This window comes from Trachemys scripta, chromosome 8 (genome assembly GCF_013100865.1).
Source record: "Trachemys scripta elegans isolate TJP31775 chromosome 8, CAS_Tse_1.0, whole genome shotgun sequence".
NCBI lineage: Eukaryota > Metazoa > Chordata > Testudines > Emydidae > Trachemys > Trachemys scripta.
Genome location: NC_048305.1, coordinates 46,685,727 through 46,702,736, shown reverse-complemented (window position 1 = coordinate 46,702,736; position 17,010 = coordinate 46,685,727). Strand labels below are relative to the sequence as shown.

General features: G+C 45.5%; 1 protein-coding gene across 3 annotated transcripts in view; it reads right to left on the bottom strand.

The window, feature by feature from the left end:
* The window catches only part of KIFAP3 (kinesin associated protein 3), a 154,196-nt gene that overhangs the window by 71,397 nt on the left and 65,789 nt on the right, over positions 1-17,010 (bottom strand). For all 3 annotated transcript variants that reach the window (XM_034778758.1, XM_034778756.1, XM_034778757.1), the window contains exons 14-17: positions 16,479-16,644; positions 15,812-15,937; positions 15,275-15,373; positions 12,421-12,506 (exon numbers count right to left, since the gene is read on the bottom strand). In XM_034778758.1, the coding sequence (XP_034634649.1) occupies positions 12,421-12,506; positions 15,275-15,373; positions 15,812-15,937; positions 16,479-16,644 (477 nt within the window). The remainder of the gene's footprint in view (positions 1-12,420; positions 12,507-15,274; positions 15,374-15,811; positions 15,938-16,478; positions 16,645-17,010) is intronic.

The following is a 17,010-nucleotide window of genomic DNA, read 5'->3' as shown; positions in this document are numbered from 1 at the left end:
TCTAGGTTGGCCTGCCTTGTCATCCATATCTTCATCTAGAAGTTGAAAGCCTGTGCTGTTGCATGAATGTAGTTTGTAAAGTAATGTGTAAAAAAGCCAAAAATGGCTGAGAATTTAAAAACTGGACAGAACAGACTAAATCCCACGGATGACTGAACCTGGTGATATTCTAAACAAAAAGAGCTCTGTTTCCACTGCTTCATTATGACTCCACAGACATTCTAGGCTTCAGAGTGAGGTTTGGAGTTATTGTATGTGCTGGATTTTTTGTGTGTGTCTGGGTATGCATGTGTTAGAAGAGTTGTGTTGATTTGTGTGGATAGTAGTTGGGAGCACTGGTATGGCAGCTGCTGGTCAAGTTATCCACCATCTATACAGTCTTCCTCTACAACCAATGAAACTGTTGCACACAAATTAGCTGTAAAGGAGATGATTGGTTGAGTTACCTCTGATATCACAACGGTCCAGGACTCTTGGCATAGCATAGATACATGCCTTATTGTAGCTGGGCAATTCACAGGGCCAAAATGGCTGAGAATGTAAAAACTGGACAATAACAGATCATGAAACCCAGTCATGATTCAATCTCATGATATTCTGAACAAAGAGAGCTCTCAACCATGCTTGTTGCTGTTGCCATCACTTCACACTGCCTCGGTCATTTTAGGCTTCAAAGGATACAAAGAGTGACATTCTTGGAAACTTATTATGTAGCCTGAGAAGCAGGGACACTGGGAGCTGCTGCAGAAAGCAAGCAAAATGATTGTGAAGGCTGCAGCAAAGAGATGAGGAAGTGTTAATGGAGGGTGCGAGGGTATCCCAATCCTTTTTCTGTGCCCTCCCAGCTCTGTTACCCATCTTCACAGCCAGGTGACGGCCTCCCTAGCAAACCACTCTCCCTATCCACCACCAAACCAACAGTGGATCATCACAGTGGTTGCAAGCCTAACAATGCACCAGTGGGTCACCGATAAGATTGATTCCAACAGTGAAGCTCTTAGTGTTTCTCCACAAGCTGGTCCAGCCATTTTTCTTGCCATTTCCTAGCATGTTGGAGGGAGAGAGACATGGAGAAAAGCAGGTGGACTGCCTCGATGAGCGAAGGCAGGAATTCCCCTCCTGCATCCAATACTGCACCCTGTACTGAAAGAGGAGGCCGATCTGGAACCAAAGCAGCTGACACTAAGATTAATCTCCCTTGAGGCTAAGCTCACACTCTAAGCAAAACCCTCACCAGATCCCTATAGTCTGTGCTTCCTTGCTTCCCAGTGAGATCTCAATGACCTCTTGGAAAAGTGGGAATGCTTCTTTTTCTTGTGCAGCTCCGACTAAAAATCCCAAAAACACTCTGGAACCATTCCTAAGGCTTTTTAGACTCATTTGGGATCTGACATGGTGGATTGGTCCTTGGTTCAAACAAAGCTGTTAGTGAAACTGACCAGATAACGTGGAAGGGGGAAAACTGAGTGGTCCACAATATGGACCCTAACACTATATTAGTTTGATTTACACAAAAAACTAAAAGTAACCAAGAATAAATAAGAAAACAATTTAACTACATAGCAAGCCCTAATACAGTGAGGAAGAGAAAAGGAGGAGGAGCCTGAAACTTCAGAGACCTCTCTCTTTAGTGATGGAAAAGGAACTGGTATGGGGTGAGCCCACTGATCTTTAAACAGCCCTGATCTGTTTGATGCTATGAGCAAGTATACATGTGGTGCCAATTGCCACTTCTTTCCAAAGGCTTCCAACACAGGTGTCAAGAGTGCATGATCTCCGAAAAGTGGGGTAGCTGAAACAGTCAACGCTCAATGGAAAACTTAGATCTATTAGTCTGAATCTGACAGAATGCACTATACATGCAGCTCATCTCAGTCCCCAACCTGAGACAGCCAGTGTGTATCCAGATTATGGGGTTAGTAAATTAGCTCTTTCACACCAGGACTCAGCACCACATCCAGAAATTTGAAGCTATTCAAGAACAGCCAGAGACTAGTTTTCTTGTTGATGAAAGAGGTCGTTCACATCCTCCAATGCAGACTGCCCATATTACTCCATAGTACATACCGTACTAAAGCAACACATCTGTTTCAATTCACCAATGGCGGAATCAAGCCAAGCTGTATTAAACAAATCAGCACTAGTGTAACATTTCCATAATTTCTGTGACAATTACTTTACAGCAGAAAGCATATTTCCCCCAAGGCTTGCAAGGCCTCTAATTTTCCTCAATGTTGTTTCAATCACACTATGTGCAGCTTCTTGATGACTGAAAAACGTGTTTGTCTCCTTAAAAAGAAATTAGTTTTAAGTATCAAAAATTTCTCTTCCCACATTTATTTTCTGATTTCTCATCATCATAGCAACTTGCTTATGTTAAATACATATGGGCAAAAAGTCTGCACAATTATTTAATTATTTTTTGTTGTTGTGAATTTAGTACTGATGAAGAAAGCTGGCCTGACAATCCTGGAGACTGAAATCTTCTATTACCTGCTACACAGGCACCTTCCAGGCTCTGGCAGTGCAAGCAAAGTGCATAACCAAGTGTGTCTTGATGCTGATCTGGATGGGTGGCTTTATGGGTTGCTCCACCATGGTGTCTGATCTGGGTAGCACATCCCATCAGGACCTCTGATGTTTCGGCCCCTCCAGCCTCATTGCTGCTATTCTCACACTGGTGAAGGATGTACCTCCACCTGACATGGATGCTCAGGACTTCAGAGAAGCCTCCATTCTGGAGCAGAGAAAAGATGATGCCATCATGTGGTGATTCCTCCTGCCCGTCTTGATACGTGGGTCTCTACTGCCCAACCTCTCAAGGAAAATACGGATCAGTGGGTTTCAGCTTTTCTGTACAGGCACCAGGGAGGAAACTGTCTATGTAGGATCTAACACCACTTCTAACTGGCAAAGTAGCAAGTGTCTGAAAAAGAGGGGGACAGAGAGCTCTCCCAATATATACCAGTAAGATCCATTCATCCATTTGTGGCAAGCTTCTGACAATAGAAGGCACTGGGAACTAGGGATAAGTTCCCTGCCATCGGCACACTCCCATGGCTACTGTGGGCTTCCCACAACCTCTTCATCACCAGCTCATCTTGCTGCTACTGTTCCTCTTCTGGATCCAAGGTCTCATTCAGCACTGCCAGCATGCAAGGTGAGCCACTCTCCCACCCACCCTCACAGCACTTTTCCTTTCCTCTCCCTCAGCACTCACAGGAATTATATCTGAAAACATGTATCAGTAACATTGAAATAAAATCTACAGAACATGGAGTTGTGTTTTCTTGCATCTTTTTTCCTTTTCTGTCTCCTTATTCCCCTCTCCATCCACCAGAACATCCCTTCCATGCCAATGCTAGTTGAAGAGAGAGAAGGGATTTCTTCTCTACACTGTCACTAGGCCTCGTCTGGCTGCCCTGAAACACTAGAGTTGTGCTCTCAAGAACATGGGGAGACATCTTTTAGACTGTAAGCCTCCTCTTAGTTTCCTCACAGTAGAGGAGATTTCTGGGTCATCAGCCCGTGGAGAGTCAGGCCTGGTCTACACTAACGAGATAAGTTGATCTTAGTTACACTAGTTAAGTTACGAATGATACATAAAAAACGGTTACTCACCTTTGTAACTGTTGTTCTTCCAGATGTGTTGCTCACATCCATTCCAATTAGGTGTGCGTGCGCCAGGTGCATGGCTGGAGAATTTTTACCCTAGCAACACCCTGTGCGGTTTTGGATAAAAAAAAGGGAGAAAAATGTCCTGGCTGATATGGAAGGCCGACATCACCTTGGGAAGAAAGGCTGGGTGAGGCCAAAGCTGCACCTTATCTTTATGGAAGATCGTGTAAGGTGGTTCTGAGGTAATGGCTCTCAGCTCAGAGACTGCGCCGCGCCGACGTGATAGCGACAAGGAAAGCTGTTTTCCAGGAGAGGTAGTGGTGGGAGCAGATGGCCAGCTGCTCGAACGGGGGGGCCCCTTGAGTCTGGAAAGGACCAGGTTAAGGTCCCACATGGGGACTGGCTGTCGAACCTGGGGGTAAAGACGGTCCAGGCCCTTGAGAAACCTGCCAGCCATGGGATTGGCAAAGACAGAACAGCCATCCACACCTGGGTGAAAAGCCGAGATGGCCGCAGGCTGAACTCTGAAAGAGGATGCCACCAGGCCCTGCTGTTTTAGGTCCAGGAGATACTCCAAAATTAGAGGCACGGGCACCTGGAGAGGGGGCATGTTGCGCTGAGCGCACCAGCACGAAAACCACTTCCACTTAGCCATATATATGGCTTGAGTGGAGAGCTTCCTGCTGCCCATCAGTACTTGCTGCATAGATTCTGAACAGAGAAGCTCTGAAGGGTTTAGCCACATAGCATCCATGCTGTGAGGTGGAGCGATAGTAGGTCAGGATGGGAGAGGCGACCGTGATCCTGAGTAATCAGGTCAGGAAAAAGAGGCAATGGGACTTGAGCGTCCACAGAGAGCTGCAATAGCATGGTGTACCAATGTTGCCTGGGCCATGCCAGAGCCACAGAATCACTTGCGCCCTGTCCCTGTGCACCTTGAGCAGGACCTTGTGTACAAGGGGGATCGGGGGGAAGGCGTAAAATAGTTGACCCATACATGGGAGCAGGAAGGCGTCTGTGAGAGAGCTCAGGGAGCTTGGAGGGAACAGAAAGCTGGACATTTCCGATTGCTGTGGGAGGCAAACAGGTCGACCTGGGGAAACCCCCACCTTTGGAAGATGGGGTGGACGACATCTGGTTGAAGCGACCACTCATGGGAGCGGAAGGACCTGCTCAGGTGGTCCACCAGCATGTTCTGGACCCCGGGTAGAAAGGACGCCACCAGGTGAATGGAATGGGCTATGCAGAATTCCCACAGTTGAATGGCCTCCTGACAGAGGGGGGAGAAGTGGGCTCCTCCTTGTTTGTTGATCTAGAACATGGTCGTGGTGTTGTCTGTGAGGACCACCACACAATTACCCTACAGCTGCTCCAGGAAAGCTTGACAGGCAAGGTGCACCGCCATCAGCTCCCGAATGTTGATATGAAAGGAGGGTGCAGATGGAGACCATAGGCCCTGCATCTGAAGGTCCCTGAGGTGGGCGCCCCGTCCCAGGGCTGACGCGTCCATGACCAGGGACAAGGAGGGCTGCGGGCTGTGAAAAGGGACTCCTTCGCATACCACCTGGGGATCTAGCCATCAGTGGAGGGAGGCCAGCACCCGCTCCAGGATGGTGACCACCAAGTTCAGGCTGACTCGACCTGAACGATAGACTGATGCTAGCCAGGCTTGTAACGGGCGGAGTCAAAGTCTGCCGTGGCTGGTCACGTATATACAGGAAGCCAGGCCAAGAAGACTCAGGCAACTTCTTCCCGACAAGGCTGGGAAGTGCTGAAGGCTCCGGACAAGGCCCACTATAGCCTGGAAATGATCATCCAGCAGGAGGGCTTTGCATGGAGTCCAGAACCACCCCAATGAATTCTATTCTCTGGGTTGGCTCTAGGGTCGACTTTGCCACATTGAGGAGGAGGCCCAACCGAAGAAACGTGTCCGTGACCAAGCGGAGGTGGGACTGCACCTGTTCTCTGGTGTGTCCCCGGAAAAGCCAGTCGTCAAGGTAAAGATATACCTGCACCCGCTATCGAAGAAGGAAGGGCGCCATGATGGCCATACATTTGGTGAACACTCGGGGAGCCATGGAGAGACCGAAGGGGAGGGCCGTGAACTGATAGTGTTTGCGGTTGACCACAAAGCGGAGGAAATGTCTGTGCACCAGATGAATCGCTATGTGGAAATACGCATCCTTCACATCGAGGGCAACATACCAGTCTCCAGGGAAGGTATAATGGTGCCCAAAACCACCATGCAGAACTTCAACTTTACCATGAACTTGTTGAGTCCATGCAGGTCCAGAATGGGCTGAAGCCTGCCCTTTGCCTTGGGGATTAGGAACCTCCTTGATCGCCCCCATGGCGAGGAGCGTCTGAAATTCCTGAATAAGGAGCTGCTTGTGAGAAGGGTCCCTGAAGAGGGACGGAGAAGGAGGGCGGGGAGGAAGAGAATTGGAGACAGTATCCTGCTTCCACCATGAGGAGGACCCAGCGGTCCACGGTTATCTGAGACCAAGCCCGGTGGAAATGAGATAAATGATTCAAGAAAGGTGGAGTAGGATCCTGAACAAGGTCCAGGACATTGTCCTTGGGGGTCCCTTCAAAAGGCCTGTTTTGAGCCCGATGAAGGTTGGAGGGCTTCCTCCTGTCATTACATCCCCGCTCCTATAGAAATCCTGCCTCGGCAGAGGAGGAGGATAGGAGCGTTGTTGCGGCTGCTGGGGTTTGAAGGGTTTCCGCTGGGTAGCCGGTGTGTGCAGGCCCAGGGACTTCATTGTCGCCCTTGAATCCTTAAGGCTATGTAGCCTTGAGTCGGTCTTTTCCGAGAACAGGCCTTCTCCATCAAAGGGGAGGTCCTGCAGTGTTTGCTGAAGCTCCGGTGGCAGGCCAGAGGCTTGTAGCCAGGAGATGCATCTCATCGTGATCCCAGAGGACAAAGTACATGTGGCAGAGTCCGCAGCGTCCAGCGAGGCCTGCAACAAGGTCCATGTCACTGTTTTGCCCTCATCCACCAAAGTCCCAAACTCTCTGGACTCAGGAGGTACTAACTCCTTAAACTTCAGCATGGAGTTCCAGGAGTTAAAATTATAACTACTCAGGAGCGCCTGCTGATTAGCGATCCTGAGCTGAAGTCCCCCTGAAGAATAAACTTTGAGCCCACACAAATCAAGGTGCTTGGCGTTCTTTGATTTGGGCGCTGGGGCCTGCTGGCCATGCCATTCCTTTTCGTTCACGGACGCAACCACAAGCAAACAGGGCTGTGGGTTGGTGAACAGATAATCATAGCCCTTCGAGGGGACAAAGTATTTCTACTCCACCCCCTTAGCAGTCGGGGGGATGTGTCTGCCAGATTGTCCTGGCGTTAGTTTGGATGGTCCAAATAAGGGGCAGGGTCACCCTTAATGGAGCTTCCGCGGTCAGAATATCCACCATGGGGTTCTCCACCTCTACCACCTCCTCCGCCTGTAGGTTCATATTCCATGCCACCCCACGCAGGAGGTCCTGGTGGGCACAGAGGTCTATTGGAGGGAGACCCGAGATCGCAGTGCCTGCCACCGCCTCGTTGGGTGAGGAGGAGGTGGCGGCCACAGAGGAAGAGGGTCATCTAGGGCCTCTTGCGGAGCTGGGGCCAGCTGTTCTGTGCCACTGACCTCGGAGCCCGGACCAGGAATCGGTGTTGAAGGAGGTCCTGTAGCGGGGAGAGAAGCCATCACAGTCTTCATGCCCCCTGGGGTGGGCCGACTGGTGGTAGCCTCTGGCACTTGCAGCTCGGACGTGGCTGATCAGGAAGCCCCAGACCGAGTACCCTGGGCCTGGTGGTATGCCCAGGACGTCCAGAATGGCCATTGAGTGGGCCCCTGAGCGGGACCCTGCAGCTGCCCCTGCTAAGGCCCAGCTCCTGACTCCAGGCAGCTATGGTCCGAATGACTGCAGTCTGAAAAATGCAAACCCGCCTCCAATCCCGAAGAGCGAGAAGCAGAACGTGAGGGCCATGGTGGTGCTGAGCATATCTGCATCGGGTCACATCGATGAGGCAACAGGGAATGGTGCCACGATGCTGGGGAGCGGTACTGAGACCTGGAATGGCGCCTGGATCTAAATCTGGGCCTAGATGATGACCGGCGTTGAGAGTGGCGTCGGGTCCGGGATCTGCTCCTCGACAACGACTGGCAAGCAGAGCAGTGCCGCGACCGGGAATCAGAGCGGCACTGGGAGTACAACTGGTGCCACGAGTACGACCAGCGCCGCAAAGGAGAGTGGCGCCGCGATTGCGAGCAGTGGTGGGACTGAGAGTGGGGGCGGGAGCAGGATCGATGCCATGGCTTGATCGACTGTGCCGACAGGTGGATTAGGGCCTGCTTGCCCCGGAATGGTGCCACGCGTAGAGGCACCAGGGCCTTGGAATGTGGCTGAGGGGATGCCAATGCCGTCATGCCAATAAGATCCCTTGCAGCCACAAAAGTATCCAGGGTAGACGGCAACTGGACCTCAACCACGCTGCGTGTTGGGGAGTCCAGCGGTACATGGGGAGTCAATGGTGCCAAGGCCGTAGGCTGTGCTCCTAGACGCTCCCTTCTGGGATGCATCTCCACAGGCAGTTCCAGGGAGGCTGGTCTCTGTGGAGGCGGGCCACCCTTTTCCGGCTTCTGGTGCCACTTCTGGCCAGGAGAATGGGAGCAGTGCCGGGTCAATGATGTCGGTTGCAGTGCCGGGGAGCATCAGTGCCGTGGGTCTCGATCAGTGTCCAACCATGGTGCCGCTCCTACTGCTGCTGCCGGGGCACTGCGCACCGAGACGCAAGGTGCTGGATCTTGGTGCACCGCAGGAGGCTGAGGGCTAAGAGGAGCTGTTTTAAATGAAAGGCCCGCTTCTTAGTCCAGGGACGAAACCCTTTGCAGATCCTGCACTTTTCTGCTCGATGAGACTCCCCCAGATACGTCAGGCAATAGTCATGGGGGTCGCCCGTTGGCATGGGCTGAGAGCAGGAACCACGGGGCTTGAATCCCGGAGCCTTGGGCATGAGCCCGAGAAAAGAATCGGGGAGGAGGGGAAAGACCTCCCAACCCCACTAACACTAAGTAAACCAACTATAACTATCAACTATCAACTATTAACTATTAGGAATACACTAGGGAGAGTGGAGTGCAAGCGAAGCAGGACTCCACAGTTCCAACAACTATCACGGGCGGTAAGGAGGAACTGAGGTGGGTCAGCTGGGATATATATTGAGCACCATGAAGGCACCACTCCAGGGGGCTCCACAGCTGACCCACCTGGTGTTGCTAGGGTAAAAATTCTCCAATGGCCATGCACGCACACACTAGTTGGAATTGATATGAGCAAGCACTCGAAGAAGAACTTAAGTCGACGTAGCTTATATCGACTTACAGCAGTGTCTACACCATGCTATGTCGATGGGAGACGCTCTCCCGTCGACATAGTTTCTGCCTCTCGGGGTCATGGAGTACTGAAGTCGATGGGGGAGTGTTCTCACATCGATTTATTGTGTCTTCACCAGACCCACTAAATCAATGACCACTACATTACTCACAGCAGGGCTGATTTAGCCCTTAGTGTAAAGGCTTCTACAGCATTCTGAATCCATTTTGCTGAATCAGAATATTGATATAAGAGACATCCAATCTTGGACCCCATGGTTGTGGAGTTGCTAAGTAATACTCTAATACAGAGATGTGACAATTTAACTAACACTGTATGTGCCCTGGTCAGTGAACAGAAGTTATTGTGTATTGGGATACAAGACTTTCCTGCATGAATGTACTGATCTAGCTTAATTGGAGCCTGTGGGAAGAACAAATAAGATGACGACAATGGTCCTAGAAAAGGACACCCAAGCACACACTTGAAAGACAATGGACAAAGTTATCAGCTTCAATGATCTTACATTCTGTCTCCAACAAGTTGCAAGCCTTATTCTGCCAAGGCTGGGAACTAACAGATCACAGAACTGTAACAGTAAAAGTGACTTGGTCTCGAGGTAGGGGACGGGTGACTAACCAGCAAAGGACTCCTTTCTTACAGATGGGGGAGAAAAATGGCTTGTGCGTTAAGGCAACAGACTGTACCAGCCCAAAACCTAGAGGTCTCAGGTTGGGGGGCTTCTACAGGAAGCTTAGCTCTACCAGGATCCCCCTGCGGAAGATAGTTGAACACCTGCTATGCTAGACACATGTCTAGTCTGTTTTATTCTTTACTGCTTTTGTTTTAAAAAATATTTTATTTTGCTTTAAGAAGGCTGTCCGGCCAGTGGGGACTACTGTCATTGCTCCTGGAGGGAGCAGAACAGCAGGGTGTGAGGCTAAGTCAGGCCTGCTGAGGTAATCACGGTTGATACACAGGAGATAGCAGCCAGGTCCCAATCTAATTAGGAAAATCGTTTTTTCTGTCCCAAGAACAATGACTGCTTGAGGCCTGAGAGGCAGAGCACTCAAACGCAGTTAGTCCAGTAACTGATATGGCGCATGATGATACCTGGTCTATTTTCAGTGCTTAACAGCTAAGCAAAAAGGCTAATTGTACTCAACTGAACTCAAGTCTCTTGCTTTTGGGGTTGACATGGAAGCTTTCTTGCCCCCATCGCTTTCTTTTTAAGCATGACGTATTGTAGAAGAATCTGATTTATAGGCTTGTGTGCTGTCACTTTTCCAATATCTACTGAACTTGGTTGGCTTTCATATCCTCAACTATATAAAAAAGTTATTGTTCCTGAGGTCCTTTTTACTTCAATCCCTTATTAAAAGTTCCCAACGTGTCTTCCTTTATGAATGGTATCTCACAGCTAAATTGAGATCACTAAGGCCTTTGCCAGAATGCCCTTGGACATTCAGAGAGGTCTGGAATGCAAGGAAAGAATATGTCAAACAACGCAGACCGATTGGCAAACATTGCAGGGCAGCAGAACAACAATGATCTTATCTGGAACAATTCATATATAGTGGTCTCTCACATTTTCCTCAACTCTTTCCATTTAAGTAATCTTCAAAAATGCAAGACTAGAAACATTTCAGTACTGTAGAACCTTCTTAGCAACCAAAACATCTTCCCCCAGAAAAGTCTAATGCTCCCACTGGGGTTCTGTCTCACTAAACTAATTTTTTTTCTTGGTGTATTGACTCATGAGCATCTTACACACCAGGATTCAGGTGCGAATTCATCACAGGTGAAATCCTGACTCTACTGAAAGTCAATGGCAAAACTCAGAGCCAGAATTTCATACCATATCCCTGAATGAAACACAAGCAGAGCTTACAACAGAGATTGACAAAACATACCAATGTCCTACAAAAATGTGTACACATACAAAACAATAATATTACTAATATTTTGCACTTCTCTAGGGCACATTTTAGCCAATAAGCATTGCTCATGATTACTACACAGAAATAAAACAGAAAATATAATATTATTGCATACATCAGAATCTATAGACTAACTCCACAACAGTTTTAAGAGCAAGCAAGCTTCTGTGGTATATAGCTTTCAACTGAAGAAGGTAGAGGGAGGAAATAGGGAAAAGTCCTGTTAAAACAGGAGAACAGTCATATCAAATTTTCAATACTACTATCAAAATTCACAGCTAAGTTCTGTTCAGCTATGACAATTCACTTTTCATGATCACAATGGTACATTCAAACAGCATTATTCATGCAATGGATCTAAAAGCTTGCTATATATTGTAATTATTTCACCCACGACAGAAGTGAAGATATTACCCATGTGATGACAACTACTAAGTCCACCTAAATTTGCCAAGAGGAATTTAGGAAGGTGAAAAGTAATTGCCTGAAAATATGGTCAGAATACTCCTATTCTTGGTCCCAAGCACAGGCATTTTACATAAGAATGACCATACTGGGTCAGACCAAAAGTCCATCTTGCCCAGTATTCTGTCTTCCGACAGTGGCCAATGCCAGGTGCCCCAGAGGGAATGAACAGAGCAAGTAATCACCAAGTGATCCATCCCGTCGCCCATTCCCAGCTTCTGGCAAACAGAAGCTTTAATGATCACTAGAAAAACAGAACCTCCAGCAGCATGGTGGCCCAACATCATTATGCTACGCACACTGGTTCAGTACCAATTCAGATGGAAGAGCCCCACCTGAGTTGCCAACACCCTTTCCTGCAGAAACCTAGGGTTTTTTTTGGAGGTGCTCCATTCCAGCACTGACCACACTCAACGTTGCTCAGCTTGTGAGATCTAATGAGGTGGAATAGCTGCAGGCCTTTGCACTAAACATTTAAGATCAAATCATAAACTGCAAACTAATCTAAAGTGACATGAAAGAAGTTACCCACAAATCCTACTCTGATCATTGAACAAGACAGAACCAATAGTGGTTTCTAATATTTACAAGTTTAATGTGGCTAACGTTGTCATGTGCACTTACCTTTGTAAGATGGTAGATAGTTATATCTACTTGTTCAGGGACCTTTTCTCTGAGTGAAAAAGCTGTTGGTCAACCATAAAATACCTAAAACCTACAATCCTAATGAAGTATGGCCTCACACACCTAAATAAAGAGTGATATAAACATTTTAAAAATCCTATTAATCAGCATTGTTTTTTTAAGAATTTATGTGGTTTTGAAAGGGGAAATTTAGATACAGACTAGTATAACAAAGTAAGATTAATTTTGCCATGCAAATGCAACTACCTCTTATGTAATAAAAAGGTGTGTTTGTATAACAAATATTTTCACACAATAGGCCAGTGTTTACTAGTACTCTTTCAGAATACAAGCACGTCACATTCAAACAGGTTCTTAAAATGGACAAAGGAACTCAACCTACCGCTATAATATCCAGTGTGTTATCACAGACTTTGCGGATCTCAGCATTTTTGTCATGCATCAGGTCTATAAGATATGCTGGAGCCTCTGGGAAGAAATGGTTAAGGATGTAATGCTGGTTTTACCACAGGTTTGGCCTCTTCCAACTGGCATGAGGAACTGAGTATCACACTGGGGAATTATCCACAGCATGTGAGAGCTCAGCCTCTTTTTAATGGTTCATGTGCTAAATAAAGAGATGTAAATTCACATACAACTTCTAATGAAAATGAATATATATTTGTTTTATTAAGAATATATTCTCAATTTTGTCATGGGAAATGCTGCCATTCGGACATCTTTTTACAGTTTACATTTTGTTCAATTTCTCTAATTGCTGTGGCATAGCTTAGTATATTTTCAAACCTTAAAAAGCTGCAAAATTTAAAGACTGATTTGCAAATTATTTATCCTAGGTAAGAATGTTCAATTGATGCATGTTTGTGGTACAGACTACAGTATTTTTAAAAGTCTGATCTTATGTGGATGTTGTTCAAATTGCATTTTTTGTGGCTGTGTAGATATAAAAACATCTGAGTTTTTCTTAAAAACAAAAGGTTAAGAGTGGAGGTATTTTAATCAATTAGATTACAGGGTGTATATGAATTTAAGATCAAGGAAATGAAGGGTGAAGTACTGAATTATAAACTAAGCAGCATCCTAAATGCCATGGTGGGGGTGTAGGTGAAGGAGGTAGAAGAGAGGAGGGAGAAGAAGTGATAAAGACTGGCTGTTGTAATGACAATGGAGCATATCAATAAGCTGACAATGAATTGTTCATGAAGCTGGGCAGAAGTGAGGAGAAAAACTGCAGATCAGTACCCATCATGTTTGTTCTGTAACAAACCAGCAGCAGCTTTATTTAGAATTTTCAGCAGAGAAGACAATTAAAAAGTTAATTCTGCCTGCCTGTGTATGTTGCTTTAGCTTTAAGTCAAGGTTTGGATCCAAAAGAACCCAATTATATTTCCTATATATCATCTCTATTTTGATTTCGTACAACACAAATGATTTCGAATAGAAAATAACGTTGAGTTGTATAATTGTGGGAGATTTTGATCAGATTGATAGTAAATCAACTAAAAGATTTATCTACTTTTGAATGTAAATAAATTCCAGAGAAATTTGTGGTCTAAACCTTAGTAAACAATGTGCGCAAGGAAATGGTTATGCTGGATGTCATAAATACATACACACAGGCAGCAGGTGTCAAGTTATAACACAGGCAGTGAAATCATTTTGTGAGAGAGGGAATGTCCTTTATCAGACTTGGATGTACGAGATAGATTTGTACACAGCTCAATGCCTAGGCTAGCTCTGAAAATGTTCTTCTTTCAACTTCCATCATCATTTTTACTTGCTATAAAAATGTTGACAGCTATCCCAAAATACGGGGTGCTACAATGTTTCTACAAGATTTCCAATTGAATGGTTCATCATATAAAAAAACAATAACTGTTGATTTACACACACACACACACACACACACACACACACACACACACATATACACCCCACAATAAAGACTCAAATTCAAAAAACGATTCTGTTTTCTCTCAGCATGAGCCGACAGCTTCCTGGGGGAAAAGTAAAGATAAATATTTGGCAGACCTGGTCCAACGTTACCAAGCATGCAATCACTTCAATAAATCCCAGGACACCTCAAACTCTCCAGGCGGACTAAGCTAAGAGAATGTAACCTGGGTGAGTTAAGTAAGAGAAATATGTGCTTAGGGGGAAGCAGCTTTTGCAACAGTGAAGTAGAGGATGATACTGGCCTGAGGGAATATTGTCCAAGTTTAAGAATTGGTATCCTGCAACTTTCTAGAACAAAAAACAAAAAATTTGATATGACAGAAAGGGGATTTTCCACTTAGCTCTGGAAGAGCCAGAAATATCAGATTTTAAAGCTGTAATACCTGGAAAAGATACTGTAGGTACTACCATCAATTTTATATAGCACTTAGTGTGTGCTAGGTGCTTTATAAATATAATACAGAAAAGATCTGTGACACGAAGCCCTGACTCTCAGGTTTTGAATCAGGCCCCAGTTTAAAACAAAACAAGAGAAAACAAAGAGTGAGATGATGATGATGACTGGAGAACAGGAGTCTAATTAAGGTCATGCAAGTTGAAGAAGGTAAGTGAAAAGGCAAAAGGTAGCAGAGGCAATGGGGTCATTAGCACAGAAAAAGAGGAGAGCCAGGAATTGAAATCAAAGAGGAGAGATGATGGGAAGGAACCAGGAGAGCAATACATGACAGCAGCACTGAGGATAAGAAGGTAAGAGTTGGAGGACACATGCTTCTAAGGGGGAAAAATGGGGATCGGGGAAAAGAGGAAGAAGAGATTGGAAGCAGCAGACATATGAAAGAACAAACACATTTTTCTTCTCCATCTGAACCCTCTAGAAGTAAAATCATGGTAACTAAGGCACCTGCCTTTACAGATGGAAAGTTACAAGAACTATTCCCATTAAAATATTTCAAACATTTATTAAATAATTTTCCTGTACAGTATGTGGCATATACATAATACAGTGTGGTGTGGCACAATCAAGTTTATCAACACTCATTTGGAATGGCCTATGTAAGACATGCCAATAAAACCTTTAAACTGCACTATGCCATCTTATGGTACTTGTATACCTGTCTTATGTCTATAGTGTTCAGCCACTGTTTCAAATTCAATTAATTCTAATTACAGAGAAATGGTGGTTTAGAAAACCATAGTAAAGCTTTGACACATGTAACAAATTCTAATTATAGTAAGTTAAGTACTGTAATTCGAAACGTCTGGCCTTTATAAGAGGATACGGGTCTCCTTGATGATGACGTCTCTGGTGGCTTGATGGAAGACCATCTGGTAAAAGACATAGATGATTTGGCAGACAAACTCATCATCTTCCTGCTGAGCTGCAAAAAGAAAAAAGTATTTCCTCAAGTCTCCAAGACAGAGCACTTTGCTATTGTACATTAATGTTTCAAGAGTTGTGTTGGGCTCTCAGGAGAGCCAAGGACTCTGGGATGCATTTTTCTGGTGGCTTATATATACCAGACAATCTCTGCCAGTGTGCACAGAACTTTTAGGACCTGATCCAACTTCCATCAGAGTCAACAGAAAAATTCCAATTGACTTCAGTGAGAATTAGATTAGGATGTGAGAAGCACAGAAAAAGTAAGTTCACTAGACCATGCTCATTGCAATTTTGCTATTAATGGAATGACATCAATGTGCTTTTCATTGGAGACTACCTACTGCTATCCTGCAGACTAAAAAAAATGAATGGTGCCACCTGGGTCAATTAGAAACTACTGATGAAAATCAGGCCTGGAACAAATTCAGTAATATACCATTTAGAAGTTCAATGAGTGCTGGAATAATTCCAGATTTGGCCAGCATAGCAGCACAGGAGTCGTCCATAGATACAGTTCCAATCATGATCACCACTTCCAAGACAAGGTCATCTTCAGCAGAACCTGGCAAACAAAACAGCAGAGAGCTGGGTATTTAAGAAAACACTTTGCTGAATCCTTGAATGTTCTTATTCTTACTTAAGGTATGTCCAGACTACCTGCCGGATCGGCGGGCAGCAATCGATCTATCGGGGATCGATATATCGCATCTCGTCTAGATACGATATATCGATCCCCGAACCTGCTCCCGTCGACTCCGGAACTCCACCAGGGCGAGCGGTGGTAGTGGAGTCGACAGGGGAGCCGCGGCCATCGATCCTGCGCCGTGAGCACAGGAGGTAAGTCGAAATAAGATATGTTGACTTCAGCTACGCTACTCCCGTAGCTGAAATTGTGTATCTTACATCAACCCCCACCACCATGTAGACCAGCCCTTATAGACAGTTCTAATTTTCCAAGAAGCTAACATTATGCTAATTAATACACCCAAAAGATACTAAAGCAGCAAAACCCAATACTGCAATAGGATTAGAATATGATAGCAAAAGATACTACAATTGGAAAACAGAATATCATGGAAGACTAAACCACTGTTAGCACAGACCTGGTTTTAGTTTATCCTTGAGGTATGGAACCAGTTTGTACTCTTTCAGCACAAGCTCCCAGTCCAGGTCAGGTAAGGTCAGATTAGCCAGTGTTCCAAGGCATTCTATCACAAATTCTTCCTCTTCATCATTAGAGATTTGAGCTGCTAAGTCACCAACATAATCCTAAAAAAAATATATAGGTGGGTAATTAGTAAAAGTACTGCACATGAACAACATGGGATTTTGAAAGGTTCCTATCTCAGTCAAAGCAAAACTTATTTTCACCAGAACATTCAAAAGGCACATCTCCTGAATGAGGACTATTTTCAAGCCAAATTTAATTCAACGCCTTAGTTGCAGACTAGTTTTAAAAAAATGACAATTTCCCCACTTCTAATTCTCTGAATCTTTTTGTTCAAGCTTTTCGAGAACATTTACTGTAGGTAAAGAAAAAACACCCACGTATGGAAAATTTCAGCCCCCAAAAGGTAAAAGTTTTAGAAAGCTAACACAAACTGAAAAAAGGGTGTTAGAATAGAAAATGTTATG